At 38.1% G+C, this 15,995-nt stretch overlaps 2 protein-coding genes across 2 annotated transcripts in view; one reads left to right on the top strand and one right to left on the bottom strand.

Moving 5' to 3' along the window:
• The first annotated feature begins 4,173 nt into the window (after window positions 1–4,173).
• LOC105265824 (transcription initiation factor TFIID subunit 11) lies at window positions 4,174–5,156 on the top strand. The gene is made up of 2 exons (XM_011303566.1): window positions 4,174–4,265; window positions 4,586–5,156. Exons 1-2 carry the CDS (start codon window positions 4,200–4,202, stop codon window positions 5,045–5,047), a joined length of 528 nt encoding a protein of 175 aa, XP_011301868.1. The 5' UTR covers window positions 4,174–4,199; the 3' UTR covers window positions 5,048–5,156.
• A 1,485-nt stretch (window positions 5,157–6,641) lies between these two features.
• Window positions 6,642–15,995, bottom strand: part of LOC105265823 (chaoptin) — a 33,589-nt gene continuing 24,235 nt past the window's right edge. The window contains exons 2-5 of the mRNA XM_011303565.1: window positions 13,879–14,241; window positions 10,374–13,448; window positions 9,878–10,215; window positions 6,642–8,700 (exon numbers count right to left, since the gene is read on the bottom strand). Of these exons, the coding sequence (XP_011301867.1) occupies window positions 8,128–8,700; window positions 9,878–10,215; window positions 10,374–13,448; window positions 13,879–14,170 (4,278 nt within the window). The 5' untranslated portion in view covers window positions 14,171–14,241 and the 3' untranslated portion in view covers window positions 6,642–8,127. The remainder of the gene's footprint in view (window positions 8,701–9,877; window positions 10,216–10,373; window positions 13,449–13,878; window positions 14,242–15,995) is intronic.

Here is a 15,995-nt window from a genome sequence, read left to right as displayed (position 1 = left end):
TGAGCTCCACTATTTTATCGTAGATCGTATGTCATCGGTTACTTCTTATGGAATTAAATTATTCACAAAATAAGAACATTTTCACTGTGAATGCACTGGAATTTTGGCAGTTGTCGGAGAATTTCCATTGAGTGCCGGCGGAATGAATTATCAAATTGAATAATTAAGCGATTAACTATAACGAACGAAATGCATTAATGATTCATCTAAAATATCGATAAAGCATTATTTAAATACATTTTTCTTGTCTTGTCTTGTTCTGCGGCCGAGTGATTTCTCATGAAAAAAGCATCAGATCAAATAAAGTACAAATATTTTCCCTGAAAACGCACCTCATATTCTCAAAATTCTGCTAAAATTTCGCTTAAATGTCAGATGAATGAAACATAAAACTCAGTGATTACCGCGTAAAGTGAGATAAATAAATAGAATTATTGATTAACACGATGAATTAATTAACATCAATCTGTCCTCATTTAAATTCTACATTTGAAAAGTGTCAGGGATCCAATTTTGCCGGACATCCACTGAATTATCCCATCCTGGGAGAGAGAATCAGTGGGAATTATTTATATGATGATGAGGCTGGACTATTTCTGTTGTAATCGCGGTATTAATCCGAAAATTCTCGTTGTATTTACATTAAAAGTGAAGCGAATGAATTTTAATTGTATTTTTTTTTTTTACAATGAACGGGTTCTAATTTACTTTGCGTAGTGCTAATTCAATCCACCGAATGTAAATTGTTCCTAATTGACAAGATCACTGTATTCATTTTTGACTACATTTAATTATTGATTCTTTCTCGGTGCACTTCATATAATTTAATCAACTCGAAATGTTCTCGGGTACAATTGTACGTACTCGAGTAATATGAGATAAACGGTGAGAACGTGAAATGGCGTAGATTAAATTATTTGATTTAACGTATTTGATTTCGATCTCGAAAACTGTGGATTTTACGAAAAGCTCTCAAAAGATCTTTTTTATCCTAAATTGAATTAGTTACAAAAAAGTCCTTTAGTATTCTCATCTCCAATTGATAGTTTTCGAGATAAATGGATGACAAAGAAGAATTTAAAATTCGCCTAGTCTCACTTTATCGTATCTTTTCAAATAATTGTTCCATTCATAAATAATCTCGATGAACGTATGATAATGGAATTCGATTTCCCGTATTTCCTGGTTTTTCCATTTTCTATATCAATGCAATCTTTATTTAAGGGACACCAAAATCCTTCTCAGATTCCAGTCCTTCTAGGGAATATTCTATCTCACATCGGTGACTTTTCTCGCCTCGATTTCTTTGGAGATGATACGAGAACACTTTTTTATCTCACGTATTGTGAGAATATCATCCTCCACATTTCAACAGAACACTTTGTGCTCTCAGACTAAATTCCTAGATTTTATCCGAGATTTTACCCATTTCCCCTTTCTTCCTTTATTCATTTAATCAGGCTGCAGGTGGAGTCCTCATCAAAGAGGATAATCCAATTATATTTTGTGAGATGTGGCAAGATGACATGTAAGATATTCTTTCAATATTATTTTTAGCATTCAGAATAAATGTGATTAAACAAAATAGAGAAGAGCTGTTTAATTCAGCTATTTGTTATGTTGAACAGAAATTTCTTTCTCAAATTGACACTAATTATTTTTAATATCTTTCTACATGTATGAAATCCATTCAGGTTTTAGGGAAAATTTACTTTTTATTTACGTCTGTTGCTGAAGGGAAGGATGAAGGCTCAGATACACTATATGACCTCCATAATTCATTCGATTATGGCAGTCTGCACCCCACGTTGCCACCAGGATATGCAACTCAGGTGGAGATTTTTCATGAGGCATGAACCCCTGGTGTGCATACGCATTACATTTCTTTCACCTATCGTATATCAAATGATCCTGAATATTTACACTCATTCTATGACCGCGAGGTTCACACTGCGGTTGTTTTATCCTTGAATTGATAAAACGTAATAATATCCATTTTCATTTTATTCCAGTTATTGTTTATATTTTTTTTGCATGTGTAATATAACACGAAAAAAATATAAAAGACAGAAATTTTGTTTTATTAATTACACTTTAGGAATTTTATTTTTAGATACAACGATTTTTAATATTTTTTTCTCTGTTATCAGTACTAAAAAAAGTAATGCTCGATAATTATTATTAATGAAAATTTGCAGTTGTCATTGCTTTTTTAGGAGAATTTCGAATTTTAATTGGTAATAATATAATGCGAAAATTTTTGAGTAATGAATAATTCAGAGTGGATTAAATGAGAATGCCATTTTGATCCAAAAGATAAATGTGCCAACTGTTGACGCCATTTGTTTAACTTCCCTGAGGAATTATTGGGGTAGGATTATCGTGGAGGGATAATTACGGGTATAAATAATGGTGCAGGTGGCCGTTTGGAGACGACACAAATTCATGATTCTAATAATTTGATACATGCAGGTCAATGCATCACACTCGACGTTTATTTTATATTCATGCAATTGTGGGGCAGAGCAGTAGTAGGAGATCGTTACTCTCAGACAGTCTACAGGGAGTAATGGGGCCGCAGTAAAAATTCCTTGGAAAATTCCTGTGAAAATGTCGAGTGTCTGATATTATTTATGATTTCCATTTTCATTTTGTTCAATCAAACCGGATTCTATGAAGTATCAAGATATAATTTCTCGATTGAATCCTCGACAATTTTACGTATTCATTGATTTTTTGAAAGCGTTAATACTTCCCAATGACTGTTGGAGTTAATTTTTAAAATATGAATATAATATGAAATTTCAGAATGTTAATTCAATATTCAAGTATTAAAGTACAAATGGACTGGAAATTAACTTTTTAAACATTTATCAAATAAAAAGTGCTGCCATGTCTCTGCAATAAACGAATGATTGATAAGTTCGATAATTCAATGAACTATAAATCCCTGATTTTACTTATCTTTCATGAATTTTTCTAGGTATCGATTGTTTTTTCACACATGCACTTTGAGACTAAAAAATGCAAATGTCTATCTGCCCCAGCGATGCCCCACATTGAAAATCGGAGGAAGATATCCTGGGGCATTTTATTTTTCCTCTCTCCCACATTTTTAATTCCTTGAAATGACGTCTCATTCTGTTTTCAGTTTTTTTTTTATCCCAGGGGAATTGTACTGCTGGTGTACGGTACCTGAAATAGTGCTAATTAAAGTCGGTGAACTCGAGAAAGAACAATCAGAGAGAAATGGAGCCAGTGATTCCATGGAAAAACTCACATGTAGAATAAATAAATAGTGTTGAATGATAGAAAAAATGAATAGAGTCTTTTCGTTTCAGGGGGATTCAAGCCTGAGTATTCCGTTTATTACATTTGCCAGTCTCTGTAATCCTGACACCTCTTATCTCGCTTCGTAGACTGCAACCAACGGATACAATACTGCGATGCATATTTCATAGGTCTATTGTTCCTTCTCTTGTGCTTGTTTCAATGGTTTCCACCGACCCACAAGCCGTTGTGCTACCGTTGCATCTCAAACCCTATCTTCTGTTATATCTCTATAATTTTCCACCCCGAGGCTCTACTTCCCTTTATCCCTGGATTCATCTCTGGAAATATCTAAGAGGATCATCCAGCTCCAATGGCTGACGCTGAACTTGCAAGCAATACATTCTTCTAAAATTACAACACAACCCACAATAATTCATATTGAAGAGAAAGTTTCACTTCTCTAACTAAAAGTACTCATTCGATTTTTATCTTCTCAGCTAGTTTTACTGCCAATACTCTTTTATTCTGACCACTCGTACTGTAATTCCAAGAAATTTCATGTGAGTGCGATATAAAATTGAATTGTTTTGCCGAAAAAAGAGTAAAAAAAAATGCATCCGGTTTTTATACTTTATCTGTTGATTTTCCGTGTGGATTGCAATTTTTTTCTTATTGCGTGGAGATAATGATAATTAAGTGTTCGATAGGACTTTGGAGATTTGTTCACGCTCTGTTATTTATTATGTCAATCAATTTGTCAACAATGCTGGTGACAAACGTGGAACCAGTGAAGAATTCGTTATTTCGGCGATGTTGATGATCTAGAGGCACGTACAGCGATAAATCCAAATTCAATCATAAAATCAAAAGTCGAGGACGGTCATTCGCGAAAAAGTTAAAGAAAGGGGAAGTGACCTGTTGCCGAAATGATGAAGACTGTCACTCTTTTCGCTGTAGTTCTTTCGTTCAGCTCTGAATTTGCAGCCTTAGTTGTAAGTAATGATAAAAACAATTACATCCATTTTCTCCCGAATTGTCCAAAGAAAATTCCATCACCACAACTCCATGATAAATAAACATCTTGAAAGAAATACATAAAACTTTTTAAAAAATATTCCCAAAGTCAAAAGTAAAAAAAGTTTCCAAAATATTCCACAGTTATTATATTCTTGTCCTGTATATTACGATATAAGTACTCGTTTTGTTTTGATTTTTCAAATTTTTTACGCGCCCGTTTTTTTTTTTCGCTGAATTGTTTTTGTCGCATGTTTTTTAAACATGGACCCATCACCTAATAGAGAGTTTTTAACAGATGTCACCAGGGGATTCAGTAAAAATTTGCTACTCTCCTTCCTCGTGTATTCAATTGACTGTGTGCAGATGCTGTTCAGCAAATGACAAAAAGACTTCATCTAGTAATGACGATATAAATGATATAACTGATGACGTTGAAGCTTTTCACGAGCCAGTGGATTCTGGATATAATAATAGTGACCATCAAATGAGATCTGAGAATTTACTAGCTAATCGGGCATTTGGAGATGATGCAGATGGATATGGAAGCGGATCTGGAGAAGGATGTGGAGAAGGATGTGGAGAAGAATCTGGAGAAAGATCTGAAGAAGGATCTGGAGAAGGATCTGGAGATTCTGACGATGACGATGAGGTAACAGTCAATCCTTCAATGTGGGAACAACATGTAATTAAACCGGAACTGGAGGAAATTATTACCGATACCAACGATGATTTCACTTTTCAAGAAAACAACGAATGAGATGACTCGACGCATTCGAAATCTCTTAGATTATTTAGAGATTGTCTTCCAAATCGAAATGTCACTCCAACAGCGTCAGTATTAAAATAAATAAAAAAATACCGTCAGAAATTTCACCCCTAACAGTTAAATATTCAACGAATTCATTAACTCCCTACGATCTCGCATGAGAAATTTCAAATCGAAAATAACTTGGTCTTCACACAATGCCGGCAATTTCTTCCCAAATAATTCTACCCACGACTGGAATTCCACTTCCATTTGTTTTCTATAATGGATACACCACTTCGTAGTTCAGTCTTCGTGTGTCATGCCCTTATTCCCGTCTCCATCCCCTCCACAGTGTCGCAGATAAATTATTTCCTTCGCCATTTCTGTACGTCCCAAAACAACAGATAGAACTAAGACTAATATCCTTTTATCGTAATTCCATTTGTCTCTGAGTAATGAAGTTCGGTTTTCACCACAAGAATACCTGAGAGAAGCAGGCGATAATTCAATCAGACATTCAGAAATAGAGGTTTTCCCTCTAAGAAATTCATTCTAGCCATTTCAGTTTAATGGCTAAATTCTCCAACTGATTCCCTAAATTTTGGAGGAATCCCGGAAAAAATATCACAGGGAAAAAATATCCCACACATTCAAAACGTGTTAAAACTCGCTCAATTTAATTATTTTTTAATTTAATTATTTTTTTCGTTGTCTATTTTTTTAGGGGCTCTAATTTTCCTATGGTTTATCAAATTGGGTGGGTTTTAACACGTTTTGGGTGTGTGGGCTATTTTTTCCGGGGATATTTTTTCCGCCTACCATTTTGGAGACATTGGGGAGTGAATATTTCAAGGACGGTGAAAGGTAGATTTTTTTTTATAAGGTTTTGATTATAATCTCTTATTATTAATTCATCGGATCGATATTCAAATCCTTCAAAGCATTCAGTAACGAATCATAATTAATCCCCACGAGCGCGGATGTAATTATCACACTTGTCACACCCTGTGGGCACAGGCCCACCCCGAGATAACACGTATTTCGAAGCAAAGTCAATGGCTGGTAACGAGTGGGTCAGTAATTCCACAGCTATTATGCAAATTCAGCGCACGTGTGCACGTACGATTCGCCAATGTTATTGGGAATCACTGATTGTGCAATTCTTCAAATATATTCATTGTAATCCTAAACCATCCCCTACGCCATCCACAACTTGGTTTCGAATTCAATTAAGTCTTGCTGAGAAATATTTGATGTTCATTGGCGAAGACACAGACGAGAAATTAAAGAGAAATTAAACTTTAAATATTTAAATGGCAACTCATTGGATGACTGCTTGCGCAATTAATAAAATATTCGCTGTAGTCATCAGGAATAACTTCACCAGCAATTAATAATTTTTATGACATCCAAAATTCATATTTTATTTGTGCTAACAGAATTTTTATTCAAATCCATTACAATAATAATGTGAATTCGCGAAATAGCACGGCTGAAAAATTCAGGGAATACTGAATTATCTTCGAGAGACTAATTTGGTATTCGGAATAAAATAATCAACTCAACATTTTAAAAAACAATTTCATTATTTATTACAGTGATGTATGCACGGAGTACAATTGTGCAGGGAAATAATTTTCTGGGCTTTTATTTCAGATGATAAATGATTAATTCGGGGAATTTTCTAATTCGAAGAGTTTGGAGATACTTTTTGTTTTCGTCATTGAAATGTACAGAGTTTAATTAATTATTCTCTGAAAGATAGAGAGATATACGCATCAAATAAAAAATAATTCTGTACAATTCTGAATATATTTAAATGTCGTGACAGAGATAATAATGGAAGTAAATAAAGACGAGTAATGGCACACAGTGTTAAGTTAATTAGCAATTACGCAGAGGAGAGCAGAAACATCTACTTCCTGATAAACATCGAGATCCCACCGTAATACGTCAAACCAACAGTCATCGAACATCAACGTCTTATTAACTCCGCAATTAGCATATCAATCAACTCCAATAATCAATAACTAGTTTACTCTCGATGCCGTAAAAAATTTTTTTTTTTTTCATCTCTTAAAGTCATTATCACCACTGCAGAACTCTTAATATCACAAGTATACAATACAACACGCATCTATCACATTGAGAATATCTTTCATCACTCATTCGATTCTGCCTGTGCATTCTCACAGTCTCTTGTTAATTTTTCACCCAGAAATCGGGCAGATTCATCAATAATTTCGTTGAGTCATAAATTTTATCTTGTTCCCGAGGCATTTATTTGCCGAATGGAGGGCAACGTTAGTCATGTTTACGTCTGAGGGTGGGTCTGTACGAATATGGAACATGGAGGAATATCAAATGGATCTCTGAGGATTTTTATTCTGTGTAGTATTTCCTGGAAATGTTTTGCTTTTTGAAGGACGTAGAAGCAGATATTTTGCCATTTTTGTTATTGCTACTTTTTCGTCTATTCGTTTTTCCTCAGAGTGTGATTTTTTCTGTAAAGGTACCCAAGGACCTTTTATTGCTTCAGATTTTACGTGCCATCCCCTAAACCTCTCAGTGTTCGATCTCAGAGCAGTTCCCTCACTTGCACGTACGAAGAAATTCAATAGAAATACCTAGCGCTTTTTCGGAAAATTCTATGGAATTCTCATTAAAACTCGATTCATTTTTTTCGTCAATTATATCAGATATTTCCCAGGGAAAAGTCATTACATTTTTATTTTCCTCTTGGACTTTATTCTATTAAAATTATTGGCCACGAATTCCCACGTTTTTTCCTCGCATTTTCTCCGTGGTTTTTTTTGGTTTGCATTGTGAAATTCAATCAGAAAAAATGGAAAAATTCTTGCCAACGGATTTTGATAGAAAAGTCAAACTCTAATTTTCTCCTATGAAATATCCAATAGGGTATTAGCTGGAATTGGAGAGTGGAAATGAAATGGAATTTTTATAGGTCACCCTAGATTTTATAGAATTTTTTCATACGCCTAATCGCGATCCTGTCAGATTGAAAATCTCTATAACACGGGTTACACATTAGTAATAGCCGTGTCATCTGCAGGACCGCTTGCTTGACGCTATACAGTCAAGGTAGTGTGACCCTCATTATTGACGTACCCTGACGTGTACTCAGCATCTTGATTATTATTAACCCGATTATTATGACCAGCATCTCCACTCTGTATGCTAAAGTGACGATAGGAAATGTACTCCGGTGGCACAGTCTGCTGGTCCCTTTTCACAGCCTCTCTCTGTTTCTTGACTTTGAGATAGCCAAGAACGGAGACGAGGAGAATAAAGACAACAAAGCCCATGCAGCACCCAACTATTAAGCCTAATCTACGAGTTAAAACTGTCTTAGCACCACTGGAGTCACTCATCGCTGCACCATCACCACTGACGACTATCACCCGTGCTTTCTCGAGGGTTTTTACCTTTGTACAACGACTCGTTGGGGAGTCCAACATTTCCAGGGATGAAGGGTCCACCAAATCGTCTACACTTGAGTTGAATTGTCCTGGGGGAGTTTTTCCGTCGGCCTGGGGCAACCAGTTACCCAGACCCACGATGCAGATTAGGTACTGCGTGTTGGAAGACAAGTTTGATAGCTTGATGGAACGAGATGTCGGCTCTAGAATTTTTCCATGTATCTATAAAGATATATGAGCGGAAGTTACTAATTTCTTATTTCATATTCTCTGTTGAAAAAAATCATTTCTTCAATTTATCCTCCTCATTGAATTAATGGATAATTATTAATCAACTATAGTTCTAAGAGGAATCTCTGTTCATTATTTATGATACATCATTTTTGGACGTATTTAGAATTTAAATTCTTAGAGAGTGATGACTCCGTTTATTTTCCGAATAATTCGCGATAAATTGGTCACTCTACTTTCTTCCAACAGTTATCCATAATTATAATCACTCCGGAAACACCCAAGAAGATGATAAAAGTTAAATAGCAATATCTCGAGAAACCTGAGAATTAATTCAACTTGATAAGCTACACAAACTAGCACGGAACAAATGGTAAATTTATCAAACATACACAATTCAGAGTACCAACTTTAATACGTGTTTGAAACTGCAGGGAGCTTACCCCCCGAGAGTATCTTCCTAATTCCTGGTTTCATAACTAAATGGTAGTTCCTGCTAATTCCATTGTAATTCGCTTATTCATTAAAACGGAGCTGAGAGCTCTTATGCATATTTGAAAAACTAATCTGCTTCGAGAGTTGAACAAATGGATCAGATGAAAATCAACTGCTACCTCATGGTACTTTAAATAAAATTCTCAATTAATTTTACTGCCAAGATTTCCACTTTAAAAAGAGCAATAATCCAATGACCCAATAAAGTCATTGAGCGCGCAGGATAAAGTTAATTACATTTCTCTGATTTTTCCATTTTTACCTTTTTTTTCAGAATAGGAACATGTCCTCATTTCTGATATCCATGTATTCTTCTTTTATTTTATATTATGCTTTATTTTATATTATTTTCCGAAAATATCGAAATTCAATTTTTGTATTTGTGGCCACTTTTTCAAAGTTTCGAAATTAAATTAAATTTTCCTCAGTTTCAGATTTCTCACTGATTTTCGTAATGAGCTTAGCAAAAAATCCCAGACAAATAAAGATGAATGTGTAGTTAATTTATTTAGTATTAGCAAAACTAACAATACTATATGCAACGAAAGAACAATTGATTTCCTTCTTTATTTTTTTTTTAAATCACAACTGATAAGAAAAACTCAGTCAATGCGGCTTTAGAGGAATCAGTGTAATTAAGGAATTGATTAAGATAATTGACATTAATTATCACCTCTTGATCTTTATCAACATCGTGATAAGCGACCTGATACCCATGCAGTCCACTGTGATTCCGGCTCTGCCAGAGGATGATAACCGAGGAGTCCCTGACATCCTGGATGATAAGGTTAACGATGAGGGGCTCCGAGCAGAAAGAATGTGGATCAAGATCAAGAAAAACAAGGCCCCGAAGTTCAATGGGTTCCTGACATCTGAGCAATCCACCCTCCCCATCGCTCACCCCCATACCATCCTCTTTATCACGCTCTCTGCTACCCCTGATGAGTTTCTGGTGATCGCGCAACCACTCCCACAGCTCCTGCGCCTCGCACCCGCACCTCAGTGGATTCTCTGTTGACAATAGTAACCCCCAAAATGTTTAAACTTCAAGTGCATTAAGGACAAAGTCACCAGAGTGGAAACCGGAAATGGAACTATCTGGAATTGTCTCCGTTTGTATTATTACACGAGATTAAAGTAAATACAGGTAATACTGCATATTCACTTACCCTCAACACGTAGACTCCTTATCTGGGTCTCGAGGGGTTGAAACGCATTGAGGGGTAAATATTCGAGTGAATTGCCACTCACATCCAGCACCCGTAATTTTTTCAGGCTCGCGAAACAACCGCTTGACACCGTTGCCAGCCAATTTCCATCCAGATATAATTCCAATAAATTACCGAGACGATTGAACGTATTCTCCCCAATCGATTGAATCTCATTATACGACAGGTCGAGAACCCGAAGTGCCTTGAGATCCTCGGGGAAATCCTCGAGCGTCTTGAGATGATTACGCGTCAAGTTCAAAAGTTTCAGGCGCTCGAGACCCTTGAGTCTCGCCTGTGGCATCAACTCGAGGTCATTTGCACTCAAATCAAGAGTCAATAGATCCCGCAAACTCTGAAATGCACTCGGTGACACTCGCGATATCAAATTGTTATTCACGTAGAGATGAAGGAGTCCTGGAAATGCCTCGAAATCTTGACCCGTTACCATCGTCAAATTGGTTCTTGATATATGGATCTCCTCGAGGGAGGGGTACTTATCCTCTGAGCTGAACTCATGTACTCTAGTCAGGGGATTCCCAGTGAGATTTAGCCACCCGAGATTCGGCATATTTCGCGCTGACAAAGCAACACCGGGCAGCTGGCGCAATTTATTGCCGGACAGCTCAACTTTTCGCAGTTGGTTGGCATTGACGAAGAAATTCATTGGTAGGGCAGTGAGATGATTGTGGCTGAGATCGATTGATATCAATCTCGAAAAATTGGCATCTGAGAATCCTGACACCGATATTATGTGATTCCCCCTCAGATCTAGCTCCCGTAGATTCCGCAGTCCATTTAATCTCGACGTGTCGATGTGGAGGATTACATTGTTAGAGAGCGACAGGAATTCTATTGTCGTGGTGTTTATGAAGACTTCGTACGGCATCTCCTGAAACCTGTTGCCGTCCAATTTCACTTCGCGGAGTGAATCGAGGCCGGAGAAGAGGGTGCCAGGGAGGGAATGGAGTTGATTGTTACCGAGCAAGATCTTCCCGAGGTGTTTGTTATTGGAGAAAGTGTCGAATGACAATCGATGGATTTGCGAGCGCTCCATTGACAGCTGTTGGAGGGAGGGCATACCGTTCAGGGACTCACCGTCGATTTCGCTGAAGTCGTTGTTCGATATTTTGAGAATTCGCAAGCCTGGAATGTCCAGGATGTCCAGTGCAAGGGCTGTTAAGTGGTTATCTTCTAGGTTCAACTCATACAGATTTGTGAGTCCTTTGAAGACGCCCGCCTCCATTATCCTGATCGTACAGTTCTTGAGGTTTAGCGTCCTTATGGACAGGCTCTCTTGGAACATCGTGCTGTGCAATTCGCCTAAGTAGTTATTAGCAAGATCGAGAATTCGCAGGCGTTTTAGGGCTGTCAAAGCGTAAGGATCGAGCTTTCTCAGAACGTTGTCCTGGAGGTAGAGCTCCTCCAGGTCGTGTAACTCTGAGAATGTCTTCCCCGTGACGTGACTCAACCGATTCATGCTGAGCTCAAGGAACTTCAATGCCTGCATAGGCTGAAACGCTGTGTCTTCAATCCTTGAGATTGAGTTGTTGGTCAGATACAGTCGCTCGACGACCACTAGATCTCGGAATAGAGGGGCCTGGAGGCGGGTCATCCTGTTATGGCCCAACCACATGATTCTGACTGACGTTTGTCCTCGTAACGAGTCATTGTGCAGAACTCCGAGGCCGTTGTTATCAAGTTGAATGGAGACGAGGGAGCCAGTGGAGTCGAAGGAGACTTGAAACACATCACCGAGGACGGCCAGCAGATTCCCTTGGAGATTGATGTGCTGCAAGTTGTGGAGGGACTTCAGCGCACCTGTCTCCATGTCAGTGATGGCGTTGTTCTGGAGGTGGAGTTCAAGGAGAGTCGGCAGTGGGGCAAAAACTCCCCGTCGAACTTCGGTAATCTGATTGTCCTGGAGTCGCAGTTCCCTCAGTTGCTTTGACTTGGAAAACGTGCCGGCCTCTAGGTCACGTATTCTGTTGCCGTCCAGTGAGAGTGTCGAGAGATTGTCGCAGTGATCAAGGAAGCCACGTGGCACTCTTTCGATAAAATTGTCACTCAGATGCAGCTGCGCCAATTGACCTAGTGTTGCAAGTCCCCTGGAGTCGATTCTTCTGATGGCGTTTTGCTGGAGATAGAGAACCGAGAGGCTGATGGACTCCAGGAAGGCTTCCGCTGGGATCTCCAGGATATTGTTATCAGCGAGAAAGAGCTCCTTGAGCTCTGGCAGTCGAGCGAATATACCTCTGATGTAGTGCAAGTGGTTGTGGCTGAGGTCAATCGATCTGAGTTTGGGATTGGCACGAAAGGTCGCAACGTCTAGGAATATTATCTTGTTGTGGCTGAGGTCGATGGACTCCAGGTGAATGAGCGATATGAAAGCGTCTTTGTCAACGGTATTCGCCGAGTTGTGGGATAAGGAAAGAGTTCGAAGTACTGGACAGCAGCGGAAGCAGTTCAAGGGAATTACTTGGAAGTTATTGCTACTCAAGTCTAGATAGTTGAGGGTATCTAACCGGGAGTAGCCGTCCTCAGGCAAGTGCGATACGTCGTTCCATGCTAGTTTTAGGGACAATAGATTTTCGACTCTTCGCAGGGAAGTCATCGGAAAAATTCTGATCTTGTTCTCGGATAAGTCAAGATCTGTGAGACTCGCCTCGAGACCTGCGAACGCGTCTTCCGAGATCTTGGCTATCTCATTTCCCTTTAGATTGAGTTTTATCAGGGATAAACCGAAGAAACTGTGTCTCGGAAGTTCTCGAATTTGATTAGCCTCTAGATCGAGGCTAGTCAGACCAGTTAGAGGGGTCAATGCCTTTTGGGGAACCGCTTGGAGTTGACCAGAGACTATACCCAGGGATTGCAGACGTGTTCCCAACCGATCGAACGCGTCTTCATCAATCTCTCGTAATCCGGAGTGGGATATTTGGAGATGTTTTATCTGGGAACCAAGGGGAAATATCGTTGCCTTCAGTTCTTCCACTTTTCGGTCGAGTTCGTAGACACTCAGTGATTGAACGACGACTTCTGAAAGATCAAAAAATCAAGAGATTTATTGACTCATTAAAAGTCTTCAATACTGTATTCACTGATTTCAGGTTTAAAAAAATATAAATTACTATAAATTATTGACAAACGGACAAATATCGATAACAAATATTTATTCTTTCCAGGAAAAGTTCTCACTCTCCGGATCCTTCACATAATTTTATTCTGCGATAATTTCAATTACATAACATTTTATTTTTCATAGCGGACGGAAAATTTCGGTAGCCTCCTCCATCTTGTGATGTTATAGAAAATTGATTGATAGGATTTTGGATTAGATAGGAGGAGAATGGGGATAAATTTCGATATAATTTAACAAAAAAGATTTTCACGAAATTACCCTACAATCAACAGAAGTCAGGAGAAATGGAAAGAAATTCTTAAACTTTGGATCCATCGGATCACTGACCTTTCGACTTGGCTGCACTGATCACATTGACAAGTGCACTCTTGAGCGAGTCCTCGGTGGCTCCGGGGCATTCCAGAAACAATCCATCCTCAAAGTTATAGCAAGGACAACCCGGCATTTTCTCGGATGCAGGACATTCACCTCCGCTACCCTCTTGCATCGTCATCCATGCTGCTATCAGAATCGAATAGATAATCCGACAGCTGATTGCAAAACGCTGACGATGGGGGCGACTCCATTCACCGGAATCAAACCCCTTGCGTCTGGTTCGCGGCCAGCTTTTCCGCGTCATCGTACTTGAAATTCACGAATTTGGGGCATTATTGGGCTATCTCTGCTGTCCTCACTTGTATCTACAACAAACTATGTTAATAAATCTCATTAATCCATCAACCAAATATGTAACACAGATGCACAGCATCCGCATCTGTATCTATTGATTTTTTCCTATTCAATATTTAGAATTAAATATGTTTTATAAATAATCTATATGTATATAATATTGTAGTATCTTATATATAATTATTTAGTATAGACAACGAAAATAATTTTAATTCTTTGATCATAAATTAATAAGTTATTTTCACAGAGAGTGGAAATTCCAGACTCATGGAGCAGACGATTTTGTACTATGGGAAAAGGGTAGAGAGGAGTTTACGGGGATCTTCCCGGATAGTATTTGCACTCTGGAGGGAGCTAGGAATTTAATAGCGAGTGTTTCCAAATCCGTATTGGCCTAATTCTGAGCAGTTGCTCTCATCTTTTGAGGTCCAATTGCGGGCAAATTCTCTCCGATCTCTGATTTAATTACAGTAATTCCGCGAATAATTTAATTAGAGAGTATGAGTTTTTCTGTTGTCTGAGTAGTTGCTATATTCGAGGTGCAGATACAACCGTGAAAAAGCAATGGCAGTTGGAATAAATATTAATCAACGGATGTCGGAAATGAAATGAAAATATTTATATGAAATTGTTTGTTTTTGCTTTGGGTGGATTGAAGGCAACGGATTTGCAATTTCCAACGTTTCGATGGGACTTCTGGTTGATGCAAACCCTCAACTCATTCGACGCTAGAATGATCGATGAATACGAAGCGTGCAAGTTTCGCTGAGCTATTCTCGGGTCTACCTCCCACTGAACAACGAAATTGAATTTCCTCGTGGGGTAACCGAACCTGCGGTGGACGAGCACTAAATCACTTGTGGTATTGCATGAGTGATGCAGGTTGTGTACCATTAATGAAGTTTATACCACTCATGATCGAATTTTAAGAGATTTATATCAAGGCTATGAAGAATCAATGAATGAATGTCAACTGCACTCGATCGGTGCTCAATAGCAATTTTCAATGGCATTTAGTTGTTGATGTCTCAACGTGGAAATCGATTATCAGATCTTTATTTGATGTTTAAAGAATTTTTATCCACAAATTATTTTTCGTTTTAGTTCTTCAGGTGAGCGTTGATGAAGAATTATTGTGGCAATTAATCAACTGTTTTGTCGGTTAGGATTCATGGAAAATGTGGATTCAAATTTGGAGTATATGAATGAAGTCTCTGAGCTACGACAACGTCTCGTTATTGTTTCCTTTTTCCCTCGTCACTCGTTCATGAATCCTTTGGTCTTTTCGTGTCCCCACAGGGCCAGCCATGCTAATGAGAATGCAAATGACGCACGAACCTCACCGGGTGCATGTAACCCACGACGCGACAGGGGTTGTAAGAAGAAAACTGGGGCTGAGAGACTTTCTTAGGATATGGACGATGCAGTTACACTGCGACACTCTTCTTCTCACCATTTTATTTTCGAACATCTCCCATTTCTTTTACCTTTCATTAATTAAACGTAGTTTTCATTAGTCTACCCAGAACATACGAAATTTTCAATTCCGAAATTTCCTCAAGCTGTAATAAATTTACGGTTAAAGGTTTACCACAATTTTATCAATACCGAGGATTTTTCTTATTCAATAGGATTCAAGGAATCAATTACTTGAATTCTTTTTATTATTCTATTTTTAATTTTTTTTTTCTTTTCGCACATGTATTTATTTTCTGAGTTCTTCATAAAATCGAGAGATTTCTAATCCCAAATTTCCTGAATTAGGATAAAATGAT

This window comes from Fopius arisanus, unplaced genomic scaffold (genome assembly GCF_000806365.1).
Source record: "Fopius arisanus strain USDA-PBARC FA_bdor unplaced genomic scaffold, ASM80636v1 scaffold00032, whole genome shotgun sequence".
NCBI classification, from domain to species: Eukaryota; Metazoa; Arthropoda; class Insecta; order Hymenoptera; family Braconidae; genus Fopius; species Fopius arisanus.
This window is presented reverse-complemented; position numbering and strand designations above follow the sequence as displayed.

Bases quoted from the DNA above. Each gene is read 5' to 3' on its own strand.
- LOC105265824 (XM_011303566.1), top strand. From the start codon at position 4,200: ATGATGAAGACTGTCACTCTTTTCGCTGTAGTTCTTTCGTTCAGCTCT. The intron at 4,266-4,585 runs GTAAGTAATGAT...AGTTTTTAACAG, and splicing joins CTGAATTTGCAGCCTTAGTT to ATGTCACCAGGGGATTCAGT.